General features: G+C 36.1%; 1 protein-coding gene across 5 annotated transcripts in view; it reads left to right on the plus strand.

Moving 5' to 3' along the window:
* Positions 1 to 16,386, plus strand: part of Tcf12 (transcription factor 12) — a 275,333-nt gene that overhangs the window by 112,498 nt on the left and 146,449 nt on the right. For all 5 annotated transcript variants that reach the window (XM_042687436.1, XM_042687437.1, XM_042687439.1 and 2 more), the window contains one exon: positions 547 to 649. In XM_042687436.1, coding sequence (XP_042543370.1) covers positions 547 to 649 — 103 coding nt within the window. The remainder of the gene's footprint in view (positions 1 to 546; positions 650 to 16,386) is intronic.

Consider the following 16,386-nt stretch of genomic DNA (forward strand, 5'->3'; position numbering starts at 1 on the left):
AGCGCTCTACCACTTGAGCTACAGCGCCACTTCCGGTTTTCTGGTGTTTTATTGGAGATAGGAGTCTCACGGTCTCTCCTGCCTGGGCTGGCTTTGAACCGAGATCCTCAGATCTCAGCCTCCTGAGTAGCTAGGATTACAGGCGTGAGCCACCAGCGCCCAGCTTTCATTGCAACTTAGAAGTAGATTTTCTCTCCTTTTTTTTTTTTCTTAATCCATAGAATTTGTCTTTTGGAGATAATTTTAGTAATCCTTTATAAAATTTGTATAGCTCCCTTTCACTTTGCAAACAACATACTTAGCTAGTATTTGCTTTCAGAAATTCCTTTAATTTTAAGAACAATAAATTTAAAAGTAACCTTTTTCTTTTTACTTTAAAACCTTAAGAGAGGAATAAAAGCAGCTATTTAGGTTTTCAAATGATTAACCAGAAACTTTGTTAGGAATGACCGGTTGTCTGTACTTTAACTAGGTGAGTGTTGTGCTGCTCAATTAGCATGACTATCACATAATCTCTTTTAATACTCTGGTCTTTCTTTCCCCTAGGGTTTTACAGACAGCCCTCATTACAGTGATCACTTGAATGACAGTCGATTAGGGGCCCACGAAGGCTTGTCTCCAACACCTTTCATGAACTCAAATCTGATGGGTAAGTTGATTTTTCTGTAAGTAGTCTTCCTAAAGCCTATGGCTCTGAGTTTGTTTTATCCCTTTATCCAGGAAACCCCTGATTTCCTAGAGTCTGGAGCTTTTCTTCTTCAGTCCAGCTTGAGTGCCATCATTCTGAAATTTGGGGCCTTCTCAGAGCACTGTTGTTTTTGGCGTCAAACAAGAGGTTACGGTGTTTGAACTGTCAGCTTTGACAATGTCTGTGTGACCTCAAGTATTATATGTTTTCTGGGGGGGACCAAGAGGCATTATTTCAGGGGCTCTTGTGAGTTAGTATTTGTTTTAACGCATGTTATACACGTGATTTTAGGCAGATTTTGGCACTACTTGATTAAAATTTAATATTTCCTTTAGCTATTACAGAATTTGTTTTTAGTACTTGGGTTCATCTTGAGGATGTTTGAAAATCTTCTGCAAAATTGAAGAGTACTATGAGGGTCATGACACAATCCCCTAGCCATAGGTGTATGGCTCGTTTGTTTGTTTGTTTTCCTGCTACTCTTTACTCAATGTGAAGCCTCAGTTTTCCCCTTTCTCAACTGCACGTTTTTAAGTTAGAGTCCAAAATAAGCCCATTTTCCCCCCAGTTTGCATGCCATTCTTTTTTCTTTTTTTGGTTAAACAAGCAATTTGACCTCTTGGCAAAACCTGATTGAAAAAAACCATCTATGACATTTTTTTCTTCTTGTTTATGCTTTGCCTCAGCACATTAGAAAAGCTTTATTCAGTCTTCTACTGATTGCCATTGACGTCATGTAAATTTGGAAGGCTTGTGTAATTGACACTGATTTTATTACTCACTCTATTTCTTAGGGATGTGACCTATATTTTGATCTTAGAATTGTCCTTTTGAGACACAGCCAAGCTAATCTAAGTAGATTACTCAAATCCAAAATCTGGTGGTCTGCAGATTCTTTCTAAATGACTTTGCTCTGAACAGTCTTTGTTTGTCTCCTGCACCTGATAGTCTTGTGGATTTTGCCTAACATAACTACAGTTTAAAGCCAGACATTTTGAGTTTGATACAAGAATTAAAAGGACATGGATGTAATCATCAGAAGTTATGGTTAAGATTACCATTTATTTTAAAATAAGGGCCATTGAAAACCATAGTATCAAGCATATTATTTCAAGTAAAACTCAAGAATTGAATTTGAACAAAATGATTAATTGGTTCATTTATTTTAAATTTTTTCTTTTAAGCTTACCGTCAAAGGAAAGTAGACACCTTTTGCACTGTATCTTTTCTCTAAGAATTTACACTAAGTATAGCAGAGCAATTTAAAGTTAGCCTTTTTGTAGTTCTGTGATATAACTAAGCTTTCTTAATTGAGGTCCTTCCTCTGAACTGTAAATCATTATAAATTGTCCTTTTTGTCTTCTTTTTCTTGCCTTTATTCTTTGCTCACAGAGATAACTCTTAGGCACAGTGAAATTGCATCATTAGCACAGCTTTGAGTCCACGTGACTACTATAATTGTGGGGAAGAAATCTTTGGTTTCAGTGACATCTAGACAGTATGGGATGGATGTCAGTTACTTGTTCTGTGCAGCTATTGACTAAAAATATTTCTAAAATTCAGTTTGAGGTATCTTCTAATTTGGAGCAATTATGAGCATGTGCCTATTGATTTTTCAGTTTTCAGAGGATTACTGAAATACTTTCAGTAGTTACCAGTATTCTGTATATAAAATATATGTCAGCTGGCACTGGTGGTTCATAGTCATAGCTACTTAGGAGGCTGAGAGATATGAGGATTGTAGTTCAAAGCCAACCTAAGCAGGAAAGTCTGTGAGACTCTTATCTGTAATTCCACACCTTCCCCTCCACCCCCCCCAAAAAAATACAAAAACAAAAACGAACCAAAAAACCCCACACACCTGGAAGTGGAGCTGTAGATCAAATGGTGGAGTGTTAGCCTTGAGCACAAAAGCTCATGGACAGCACTCAGGCTGAGTTCAAAGCCTGGCAAACAAATTCCAAGTAAATCATAAATGATTTGTGAAAAGGTTTATTTCCATTTAAATGGATAAAGATTAAAAACCAACCCACGTGCTCATCAAACTACTTTTTTGTAGTATATCAACTCCATATAGACCATTTATTTATTGTGAGTCTTAACTACCTAATTTTGGTGTGTATATAAAAAGGGAGAAATAACCCTGAAATCGTTAGGAATCTATGTTCAAAATTCATTGGCCATTGACAATGTCTGATTTTGCCACTCTTCCTTCACTTTATTTTCAATAAAAACAACTGAATGAGGTTTCTCAGTGGAGCTGTCTACGTGGCAATAGTTTGATTTTGGAAATGATTATCTCTGAAATTGTAGTGCAGTTTCGCCCCTGCAGCAACAGACAATCCAACTTGAAATGAGACAAAGGAATTGAACCACTAGATGCATGAATGTTTGGGTTTGTAACACTCGATAATGACAACAGATAGTTTCACTTTTCTAGCTCCTTGTTAATTTAAGGACATTTCAGGCTAAAAAAAAAAAAATTGAAGTTTTGCTTCTAATGTACATGGCAGATTAGAAACATTTGAATTGTTCATAACTGTAACAATAGGTAACCTTGAGAATGGCGTTTGAATGGTGAATGCTCAGAAATAGTTAAAGCTAGGAGAAAAGCAGTTACATACTTCATCATTGGTGTCAATGTAGAAGAAACACCATTAGGTTTGGGGGAGAGATTGTACATCTAGGGAATGTTTTGAGTATTATGTTCAGCTATAAGTACATTTGCCTGCAGAAAGAATGGTTTATAAAGTGCCACTGTCTTTTATGATGGAGCTTTCAAATACTTTAATGATTTTATACATTGCAACAATGAGAAATATGGTCTAACAAGGGTTGATAATGATTCAGTAATAAACAATTGGCCACAGATACTGCATTTCTGTATTCATTTAGATATTTTGAAGTGTATTAATGTAGGAAGTAAAGCTGTTACACTGGATCAGTTAGTGTTTCTTTTTAAGAATTTCAGAACTACTCTTGATTTGTCAGTATGGAATTGTGGAGGGTTTTTCTTATGTTTCAAGTAAGTATACCCTTTTGGTACATCACTAGGCAATTAGCATCCACAGTTCTGTATTGTATTTCATTAAAGCTTTGTGTCAAACTTTAACCCTAGCAATTAGTAATATTCCCAGCCTTGACTCACTTCCAGCTTTGGAAGCAAGCTTTCCTCTCTTGGTCCCCTCAAGAATTCAGTAATAGTTGTTTACCTTTTCCTTTGGTAATTAGTCATTTTTGGTCACTGAAATGAATTTTTTCACAAAATTGCACATCTTTTGATTCTTAAGTGATTATGGAATCAGTTACTGCCATCTTTTCAATTCTTCCAGGTTTATCAAAGCTTTACTTATTTTAAGCAGCATATATATCCGTATTGTCTTAAATAGAAAATTTAAGACATAAAAGAGTAACTTTTTAAATCCCTCCCCCCCCCCCCCTTTTTTTTTTTTTTTTGCCAGTTCTGTGCTTGAACACAGAGCCTGGGCACACTGTTCTTGAGCCTCTTTCTGCTTAAGGCTAGCATTCTACCACTGGAGCCACAGTGCCACCTCTGTTTTTTTTTTCTTTTTTTTCTGAGAAGTTGATTGGAGATGAGAATTTCACAGACTTAAGCCTGTGCTGGCTTCAAGCCATGATCTTCAAATATCAGCCTCCTATGTAGCTAGATTACAGGTGTGAGCCACTAGTACTCAGCATGAATTTTCCTTTTTGTCTGAAACGTTTGATTATATTCCTTTCTGATACCTGTTTTCCCTGTAGAGATGGCTTGTTAATATTTTCTTGAAGAGTGAAATCAACATGTGATCAAATATGAGGAAATTCAGGGCTAAAAGTTAGAAATTGAAAATAACCATTACCTTTCTGATAGATTAATGTTAGGTATCCCCAAAGGTATTCAGGAGTTCTAGAATTTTCTAATGTTATAAATACATATGTTTAATATCCAATATACAACTCCGAACAAAACCCTGCTCTTAGAATTGTAATTGTTCAAGGCTATTGTCATGAAGCCTCTGCTTAAAAATATGGACTTAAAAAAAACCAGTGGTCCTTCCATTGAACTAGGATCTCCTTTGATGGCAGCTACCAATTTTATTTCCATTTTATTGGCAGCTAAATAGATTTTTAAGGGCTTTTCTGAGAACTGAAATCTTGTTATACTATTTTCCTATACATTTAGTAATTCAGATTACAAGTTTCAAGGATAAATCTTCTGTATAGATGATACTGCCTGTTTTATTTTATGATATATCCAAAAATCCCCTAGAAATACAAAAATTGTATTAGTCATCATTTTCCAAATGTCAAAAGCATAATAAAATTGCCGTCAGAGGCATCTAACTTTAATATATATTAATTTCCTTTGCTAGATCAGATAATGAAAATGATTATAATTGTGTTTATGAGAATGAACTAGTATGACTTAATGTCTGATTTGGTAATATTTCATAAGTGTGAGTTCTTTATGCTTTTTCAGTGTTGCATTAACTCCAAATCTCATGAAAATATGTGAGTCTATCTTCATTGATATGCAACCTCTGAATTTGGCTGCTTGCAAACACAGAATGTTGGCACTGGAAGAACTTGAATGAGAGAGATCTAGTAAATTGAAGAGACAAAAGCCCTCCTCCCCCCCCCCCCAAAAAAAAAAGAAATGACTATTTGAAAAAATGGCCCTAACACTCTTGATTCTAATTTAGCTTGCAGTCTAGTCCTATTATGTCATAATACCTTTTCCCCCATTTTTACATCAAATGATTTAGTCATTTGCTGCCTTTTTCCTCCATTACAGCTCTTACAATGTTTTTTACTCCTATTCGTATTGCCTAGATGGTCATTGACTGGTTTGACTTGTGTGGAAAATAGCCATTTCCTTTATGAACCTATTCACCCAGTTGTTCTGCCCTTTACTGTGTGAAAGTACTCTAATACTGGAAAATAAAAGTAAATAATACTCACTCTATCTTTGCAGTCTTAACTATTCTAGTGTGGCATGGGGCTGGTAAGAAATTCAGTAATTCTACTAGGCAAATTATGAGTGATGTAAAAAAATTTTTTGGAGACTTTCACGAATTAAGTTGAGGCATAGCCATATGTAATCAGAGAAAGTTTTATGGTTAGAGTAAAATTTAGTTACACATGACAGGATCTAACTTAAACTAGGTGATATTTATGACATATATTCAGGAAGGCTAGGACTTGATTAATTTTTGGTACAAGCAGCTATTATCAAGGTTTCTTTTTTTTTGTTCTCTTCTTTTACCTTAGAGGTGTTTATTGAAGAAAATGGAGATAAATGAGTTCAAGAAAAGCAGATTGAAAAAGGTGAAAGAGTGAGGTGGGTGTGTTCTTTGTGGCATGCCTGTGCACCCACACACCCGTATACCACACCCACGCCTCCCTCTCTTTTCCTTCCACACCTAGGCTTGTACATTCTAGACAAGCATTCAACCACTAAACTTCACCTCCAGACTTGGCGTATTCTTTTTTTTTTTCTTTGAGAAAATTATACTGCCATTAATTCACATTTGAGTTTCGTTGATTTTTCTCCTCTATTATTAATGCACTCATTTACGTCTTTAGCTGTCAGGTGTCTTTTTATTTGACAAATTGATTCTTTAGCATTATTTTCATGGACTTCATGAGATCCAGAGTCTCTTAGATTATCATTCAACTTCCAGTGTATTTCTTTTGTATAAGGAATAAATATCAAGAGATCGACCAACAGTGCCATTGACTCTGGCCTGAGGCAGCCACCACATTGTTTTCGGGGTTATTTTAGTTTTGTCTTTTTTTTTTTTAATGTTGTCTGGTCGAATGAATATTTTTATGAGAGTATGTGTGTATAATATATGATTAAATTTTGACATAATTCTTTCTTACTGAAAACTGGTGTTTTGGGGCTACTGCCATGTGCCATGGTTTGGTGTTTCTGCAGTCATTCTTGTTTGTATTCTTGTTTTTCACTTGGAGAATACCTCTGGAGAATTCTTATACTTTTTCTTCTGTAGAGTTTCTAGGGAGTCATAATTAAATGGGAGTTAGAATACAAGCCTCTTCACAGCAAATTAAATAAATTAGTTTGTAGTTAGTTATAAATTTTATTAATATCTTTACAAGTGTACTTCTCTATCCTGATTCCTGAGACCATGCGTCAGGAAACGTTTATACAGAGTTAGATTGTAAATGTTATAGGTTTGTGATCCAGAAGTAGGTATTTAAAAAATATGTAGGTATTTTAAAAATATTTAAAAATGGTTTCCTCTTTGAGACCATATCTTCTATAAATTAGAGGACTAGTTAAGCAAATAATTAGTCCACACTCACACATACTGTATTAGAGTCCTGTCCTATGTGTTGACAGAACTATCCTGGGAAACATTTAAGTAAAAAAAGTAAATACAGAAAAACAGATCAAGCTTCTTTTGATCTGTGATACAAGTGACACACAACTAAATTCAGGGAGGCGTCTTGGATTGAATCTTGGAACAGAAAAATTAGTGAAGAAAACAATGAAATTCTAAATCTTAAGTTTAGTTAATAGTATTGGTTTATTGTTAATTTCTTAGTTTTGACAAATATTGCCTGCTTATGTTAGATATAAGGGTAAACTGGATAGAAGGTATGTAACTTCCATAAATTTTAAATTTTTCTCCACGTAAGACGTTCACTTTAAAAAATACACATCTTTGTATTTGTATAGAATATCTCTGAAAAATATATACTAGAAATTATTAACAATGTTTGCCTTATATGAGGGAAACTCTTGGCAGGCAGAGGGAAAAAGAAACGGTACTTTGTACCATGTGGATGTATTAATAATATTTACCACTCAAAAGAGTGAAAAAGACAAAACACATGCCTTTGCAAAAGACTTGTCTGATAAAGGACTATTAAATCTGTAAATAAATCTTCATATTCAGTAATGAGAAAATTCTAGCAGTTGATTTTAAAAATGGGCAAAAAACCTTAACAGTCATCTCACCTAAGAAATTATATAGATGGCAAATCAGCTTCTGGGAGAGATGCCTAACATAATGTATTATGAGGGTACAAAATAAAGTGACAATGAAATATCACTACACACCTGTTAGAAAGCCCAGAACTCAAAACACTGACAACACAAATAATGGCAAGAATGTGAAGTAATAGGAACTCTGACTTATTGCTGGCAGTACTGTAAAATGGTATGCCATTTTGTGAGCCAGTGTGACAAATTCCTATATAACTAAGTGCTGTTACCATAGAATCAGCAGTTAGTTGTATTCCTTGGTACATACTCAAAGAACTTGAAAATTTATGCCACATGGTGATCTGCAAACAGGTGTTTATAGCAGCTTTATTTCATAACTACAAAACTGGGAAGCAACCAAGTGGTCCTTCAGTTGGTGAATGCATAAACTTTGATACATCTAGACAGTTGAAGACCACTATGAAAAATGACCATTTGGATGCCAGTGGCTTGCACCTGTGACCCCAGTTACTCAAGAGGCTGAGACCAGGAACGTTGAGGTTCAGAGCCAATCCAGGCAGAAAAATTCACTGGATTCCATCTTCAATTAATGCCTGACTGGAGGAGCTGCTCAAACTGAGCAAGAATGTGAGGATCTGAGTTCAAGCTCTGCTACTAGCACCTCCCCCCCCCCCCCAAAAAAAGGATGGGGCTGGGAATGTAGCTTAGTGGTAGAGTGCTTGCTTAGTTATATGCATGAAGCTCTGGGTTTGATTCCTAAGTACCATATAAACAGAAAAGGCTGGAAGTAGTATTGTGGTTCAAATTGGAGAGTGCTTGCCTTGAGCACAGAGAGGATCAAGGACAGTGGCCAGGCCCTAAGTTCAACCACCAGAACTGGTTTAAAAAAAAAAAAAGACCTCAAATGCAAATCACTATGAATATTGTTCTTACAAATCTATGGGACTCTCTAGTTATCTAAGAAAAACTTTTAACTACAAATGAAGTAAATAGATAAGTGAATATATAAATAATGAAACATAATTGTAGGAGAGAAGGTTAGGAAATACTGATGAGAGGTCAGGAATGTGCAGACTTCTAATGGAAATATAGAAAAACATAGACACCTTGTGGCTTATTAAATCAATCAAAATCCATGAGTTACTAAAGCAAGTTCAAGCCAGTCCTGTGGCTTGAACTCAGAGCCTACGCACTGTCCCTGAGCTTCTTTTGATCAAGGCTAGCACTCTACCGCTTGAGCCACAGCAACACTTCTGGGTTTTTCTGTTTATGTGGTACTGAGGAATTGAACTCAGGGATTTATGCATGCTAAGCAAGCACTCTACCACTAAGCCACATTCCCAGCCCACTGAACGTTTTAATTTTAGAAAACATCTACTCTGATAAAAAGCTACCACTGAGCCACTTTCCCAGCCCCAGTACTTTTTTTTTTATTTTTGTCAATTGTTGGTCCTTTTCCTTTGAGTGCACAGCAGTTTTGTACCTTGGGGTAATAGGAAGCACAAATGTTCAAAGACCAGAAGCCTATTTTTTTTTTAATCTTTTAAGCAAGATAATCTATTTAAGAATTGAGAATTTACAGAGAAAAATATTAGCAAGAAGGCAAAATATTGTTGCAGGAGGAAGAGGAAAGGATGTATTGGAGAAAGGTATTGGAAGGCCCTAAAGTTAATTCTGTAGTGATCAACTTTATCTTATTTCTCTATCTTATTCTCTTCCCTCTCCCCACACCCAACACCGAAAAATGCAAAGACAAATGTTTGGCTCAGTCTTTCTTTTTAGTTGGGGGATGATTAGGTTTACTGTAAAGAATTCTCTCTTCTCCCTTAGAATGCTAATCCTACTTGGGAAGGTCTTTGGCAGGTCTCAGTTTTATCACCAGTCAAAAGAAGATGGCTCACAGGAAGTTTGAAAGTCTAGGTAAGGTTCTTCTGATGGTCCCCACAGCTAGGTCTCTTCCCCCCCACCTCCCACAATTCCCTGGAGGAGTTCTGACGTCTCTTGGGGATCATTGGGGAAGAAAACAGAGAATGGGTTCTTAGAAGCTGAGTTGAGGAAAAACAGCAGTTTCCCTTGGAAATTGAAAGATTCTACTGAATTTGTCAGAATTTCCTCAACTTAATTAAAAGTCTTGTTTTAAAATATATATATATGGCCAGGTGCTGGGGCTCATACCTGTAATACTAGCTATTAAGGAGTCTGAGATCTGAGGATCAGGGTTCAAAACTGATCTGAGCAGGAAAGTTTGTGAGACTCATATCTCCAATTAACCACCAGAAAACCGGAAGTGGCGCTGTGACTCTAGTGGTAAAGCACTAGTCTTGAGCAAATGAAGCTAAGTGACAGAGCCCAGGCCTTGATTTCAAGCCCAGAACCAGCACTATATGTGTGTGTATTAAAAGAAAAAGTCTAGATTGTAAAACATTTTTGTCATTTGTAAAAATTTAGACTATAATTATGGATCTGCTTGTTAAGCATCAACATAGGTTTTTAGAAGTGTTTTCTGAATGGTTAATTATTAGTGTAGATGAGTCATTGGGACAGATGTTTTTTTAAAATGTATATATGAAATCTAAAGTAAAAACATATCACTTGCTTTAAAAAGAGGTGTAAGATGAAGTGCCTGCATCTCAAATTTCCCATTTTGTTTTAGTGTGTCTGTTAATCTGGCTGTAGGGTGTGTTTATCTGCTGTGAAGTCCACTGAGGCATGCAGAGATGCACAGTGTATGATTTTCCCCAGTGGTCTCTCTTAGGGCATTTATAGCTGTGCTGCAGTGTGTGGGGTCAGTGTGTATGGGGGTAGGGGGTGGGGAGGGGAGTGAGCCAGAAGGGCTAAGATGTCAGCTATTATAAAGCTACTTAGATCTTACTTTAGAAAAAGAATGAGACATTGGACTCTAAAATGTCTTATATTCTACAAGGCAGTTAATTGGAAGTATGTACAATAATGATTAATAGTATTGCATTTTAATAATTTATGCTAAATTAGAATTTCTCTATCTCATTTCTTAACATAAGCTATTTTAATTTGTCCTTACATTTATTTAGTTCATTTGAACCTATGGCCTAGGTTAATGTTAACTAAGTAATTCAGCTTATGTTAACCAATTGTTTATGATATTTTAGATTTTTTTGTTAAGGTGGATTTATAATATTATTACATGTCTTATATTAATCAAGATGGTCATTGTTTTGACTTTCTGCCTTCATAAAAGTGTTAAATTATGGTGTTGTTATTAAATATTCTTATTAAATCATTTGCATATCACCATAAATAAAAGTTTACACAACCATAAAAATTCCAATTCAGTGGAAATGAATTAGGTATGGAGAATGTGTTACTTTGTGAAGGAACACATTGCAGGATAGAAGGGTCATTTGATCATGTAAGAGGAAATACTCTAATTCAAGATACAAACAGTACTACTAAGAGTAACGTGTACATCAGTTTGTAGTAGATCAAGCTGTAGATGTTTGGAAAAAATGACTCCTAAATTACCCAGTAAGTTTGAAAGATAAAGCTTTCTCAGCATGCATTCTCATGATAAACATAGCAATGTATAATATCTGATTAGTGTCATAATAGATTGCCTGAAAGATAATGGTTCTAAGGGTCAATAAAACACACAGTAGGAAAGAATTAATTAACATAATAAATCTAGGTTCAGAAAGTAAGGATTTTTGTTCAGCTGGTTCTTAATATTTTTGTTTTTTAAAACTGTTCTAAAAATAGTATAATTAGGGAAAATGATCATGTTTTGCCTTGAAAGCCATGGTGTAATTAGAGTAGCATGGAACCATAAGAAACTACACCCCTCTTGGCCTTTTCCTCCCCTCCATTTTCTCCTCCTGTCCCTGGGGTTTGAACTCAGGGACTCAATTTTGGTAGATAGGTTCTCTACCATTTGAGTCACACCCACTAGCCCTTAATATTATCATTTTTATACAAAAATTAAATGCTATTCTGCTTGAGAAATTTCATAGTGCTTTAATTTTCAGTATGACTAAACTCTTAGGAATTAGGCTGAAAGATTGTTTTTAATTGGGGAAACAGATTTTTATGTCTAGGAAAAAAGTAATACAAGAGGAACAATATAAGTTGCTGCCTTCAGTATAGTTCCACAGTAGCTCCATATGTTTCTACAAGTTTGAGAGAGCTGGCCTTAGGTAGAATGGTGGCTTTATTTGGTTTTGAGAACAAAAGAGGAACTTGGTTCATGTCATTGTACAAATTAGGAAACTAAGACCAAGCCCTATGTTTGATGAAAGTAAGAACACTGCTGCACATTTTAAAAGTTTTGTTTTCACTGTATTTCCATTAATATTGATGTATCAAGTTAACATTCACTGACATGTAAGGGGAAAGACAGAGTAGTCCTATGTGACAAGAGAGTCAAATGGCAATTATATAGTATACTAGACTAAAGTGGATCAATGAACAGAAATGTAGGATTTCAGTGGGTGACGATCTTATTTGTGTCTAGTGGATCCCGTGTAAGGAATCTTGAAATAAAGCCATTTTCTTTTCCTTGAGAGGTACTGGGCTTGATCTCTCAGGGCTTTGTGCTGAACAAGTGCTTTACCACGTGAGCCATGCACTCAAGCATGGTAGAAGGTGTTATTTCACTCTGGACAGAGTATGGAGTAGCCAAATTGCAGTAAATTTTAGGCCAAATTTTATCACCGCCCCCCAAGGGATTTGTTGTAAGTATAAAAGAGAAATTAAAATTTCCCTAAAATTTCTCTGTAAACCTAAAGATTCACTGGAGAAGGGATGGCAATTTTATCATCCTGAAATGATGATAGATTTAGACTGAGATCTGCAGCATGTTCTTGTTGAGGGGTAAATGATACAGAGGGGAATAGAGAAAGCCAATTAGCAGAGCTTGATAAAACTTCATAGTTTGCCTCTGGAGTAGAATAGGTAAGTTTGGTTATGCATCTTGAAAGAATAAAAGACTTTGTAAGAAGGACAAGACCAAAAGAGGGGCACCTGTGAACAAGTCTTTAATCTGTCTTCTTCTACTTTACTTTCCAAACCAAAGAAAACTGAACCCTTCAGGGTGATCACTGTCATAGTTCCGGTGTATATGGCTTCTGTTTTTCAGGCAATCTTCTGACCCTCTTTGGCTCTTAGGAAAGTAGAAGTGAGAATTGTTCTGAATTTGGTGGTGGGGGAATTTGGAAATATGAGACTTCTGACAGCTGAGGACTACAATTCTTTAAATTTGGATAAGAAGCCCCTGGAGCTAGAAATATCCTTGGTTCCATACCAGTCCTGTGGGATGACCCCATTTGAATTTTTTAGGTGATTTGATTTTCCAGTGATTTGACTCCATAGTGGAAGAGAGTCATTCCTTGGGTGGATTTGTTAGGGATAAGCTCTGTTAGCTCTACCTGAAGGTCGATGGCTACTTTGTTAACTTGGAGCAGTGAAACCACCGCTTGGAATGCCCTCAGCTGTCTGCTAACCATGAGTGATTGTGCATGGCCAGGCTGTAACTTGATCACAGCAGCTGTTTGGACAGAAGAGTTGCTGCTATAGGGTAGTATAAGTTGCTGTATTCTAAGGAGTGTGGCATCTGAGTTTCCATTCTTTCAGTGAGGTCTAGGTGGCCTTGACTTTTCTGTGGAAAACCAGTGGGCAAACAACTCATTTTTATGAAATTGTTGTACAAAATCTAATCATTTTTCCCCTAAGAGTTTAAATATACTGTCTCTTCATATTGTACTGTTTTCTACTAATGACTGTCTTTAAAAGTGTGGAAAATGTAAAGATGAAAAAGATGTCTTCAAAGAATTACGAAAGACCCAGACTTGGCACTTAATTAAACTTACAGTATACATAAAAATACAATATTTTCTGGAATGTACATTCTAGGTTAAGCTATAGAAACAAAATACGTTTGATTTGAATGGAAAAGGAAACAAATACAAAGTCATGTTTTTTTTCTTTTGAGTACTTCTATTTTCAGTTATGAATTTCACTTTTTCATGACAGAAAGCAATCATAAATCTCTGCATTTCATTGTCCTCTGTGTTATACCTACACTAAAGTCAAGGCTCCTTAGCCTAACACTAGGGACCTTTAATTTTCTATCTCAAAGTTTTCTTTTTCTCCCATCCTCATTTCTTCAGACTAGACAAACTTAGTGACTCCTTAGTTCTAGAACTATAACTCACTTTCACAAGTTTTGCCCATTAAGATTGACTTTATTTCATCCATTAAAAATCACATTTAAATCTAAGACTTCCCGTAGAGGCAAATACTACCTCTTGTGTGTTTCTTTAATCTTTCTACAACCCACTGTGTAGTATATTTCTTTATTACCCTTTATCATTGAGAGTTGTATGCAATCTCTGCTGAAGTATAAATTCCTTGAGAATAGGTGTTGTTACTATAGTTATATCCATATCTTTTAGTATATGCCCCAAATATAGTGATACTCAGTTAAATAAAATGATGTCTCTTCAGTGTCTGTAATAAACTTTTAAGAAAGGTAAAAGCTGGCTGTGTTCTCTTGGAATCTGGCTGAATTCTCAATCTTGAAATAGAGTCTTTGTCTTTTGATAATGAACTTTTCAGTATGGATAGAGAACTTCAGTTAGTAACTTAAATTTTGAGAACTGTATTTTAATTAAACAAATACTTGGATTTTTTTTCCCCCGGTTGTGGGGCTTGAACTGTGGGCCTGGGTTCTGTCCCTCAGCTCAAGGCTCAAGGCTAGTACTCTCCCACTTGAGCCACAGCGCCACTTCCAGCTTTTTCTGTTTATGTGGTGCTAAAAATTGAACCCAGGACCTCAGGCAGGCACTCTACCACTGAGCTACTTTTGATTTTTCTGATTTTTGTTTTGTTTTTGGTGGTGAATGTTATTAGGACTTTGCATTTGCTAAGCACATCATCTACCACTTGAGCTATTGACTCCCTCCACCCCTACTTTGTGATCTGTTTCTGAAAGCACGTATAGCTTAGTTATTGCAGTTGTTTACTGCTTTTTGACGAATGAATATATGACATGGTTTTTTACTTAGTATTCCATCAGAGGCTTGTTACCTGGGAAAGTAGTTTGGTTGACAGCCATTTAAGGTAGTTTCAGCCAGTAAAAAATGTTATGGACAGTGACTTGGCTTGCTATAATGTTTTCATAAGCAATTGTAATTTTAAGTGGAAGCAGTAGTGGGAATGGGTGGTGTGGAAGAGCTAATCAGTATAAGCATTTTTTAGAATGCATGAATTTCTGTCAAAGTTGGTTCTACTTTGACAGGATCTCATTATTTATATTTCTAACTTCTTCCCAAATAGACAATCTCACTGATTACATAAGTTGATTTTTAAGTTGGTTTACATTTTTTTTGGGGGGGAGGGGGACATTTCGTTGTGAGGCTTGAACTTAGAGCCTGGGAGATAATCCCTGAGCTTTTGCACTCAGTGCCACTTCTGGTTTTCTGGCAGTTAATTAGAGATAAAATCTCACAGACTTTCCAGCCCTGGCTGGCTTTGAACCATGATCCTCAGATCTCATCCTCCTGAGTAGCTAGGATTGCAGGTGTGAGCCACCAGTGCCTGGCTGGTTTACGTCTTTAATACTTAGCATAATACCTTTTTTGAAGGATATACTAATAAATATACTGAATGAATGGTGTTATCAAGCTCAGTACTAAAATGAGTTTTTAATAAAAAGAGAAGAAAACTGAGAATGTGAAATACCTTTATTTTACTTTCTGTTCATATTACATGATAGCAACTATTAAAAAAAAACCTTTCAAGCAGAATTAAATGTGTGGTTGAGCTTTGGTTTAGGCTAATATTTTTTTATATATGTTTTTCTTGTAAAAATACTGTACAGAGGGGCTGGGAAGGTGGCTCAGTGGTAGAGCGCTTGCCTTGCATGCATGAGGCCCTGGGTTCAATTCCTCAGCACCACATAAGCAAAAAGAAAAAAAGCCGGAAGTGGTGCTGTGGCTCAAGTGGTAGAGCGCTAGCCTTGAGCTGAAGAGCTGAGGGACAGTGCCCAGGCCCAGAATTCAGGCCCCATGACCAGACCCAAAGAAAGAAAGAAAGAGAGAGAGAGAGAGAGAAGAGAGAGAGAGAAACTGTACAGAGGGTTACAGTTACATGAGTAAGGTAATGAGTACATTTCCTATCAAGCATTGTTACCTCCTCCTTAGGCTAATAATATTTTGAAATTTAAATTTGTATTTCTGTTGTTTTGAAAATATTCTTTGGATTCTGTTTGTTTATTAAGTAGGAACTAGTTTATCTACTCTTTCTTTAATTTGCAGAATTAAAGCCAAAATTTCTCAGTTCTATAGTTTTTACTATAGATTGGTCTCTTAATAGTCAAATGCATTTATTCAGTTGCAAATAGAATGAGCAACTTGAATAAGTGAAAAATAAGTGTATTTTAATCTTATCAAAGAAGAGTTTAAACATATATAAGGTTTCAACATGGGTTGGGAAGGTGGCTCAGTGGTAGAGCGCTAGCCTTGAGCTGAAGAGCTGAGGGACAGCACCCAGGTCCAGAGTTCAGGCCCCACAACCAGACCCAAAAATAAAAATAAAAAATAAATAAGGTTTCAACATCAAAATCTATGTTCTAGTAGTTTTTGGATGAAATTGGCAGGGGCATGGGTGACTGGCGCCTTTTTTGCTCCTAGCCATCCTTGTCTGCCTGCTGTCTTGGAAGCTATTTTGGGAATGCTTAGAACCTGGTAAA

Source organism: Dipodomys spectabilis, unplaced genomic scaffold (genome assembly GCF_019054845.1).
Source record: "Dipodomys spectabilis isolate Male_0828 unplaced genomic scaffold, ASM1905484v1 ptg000108l, whole genome shotgun sequence".
In the NCBI taxonomy this organism is placed as follows: domain Eukaryota; kingdom Metazoa; phylum Chordata; class Mammalia; order Rodentia; family Heteromyidae; genus Dipodomys; species Dipodomys spectabilis.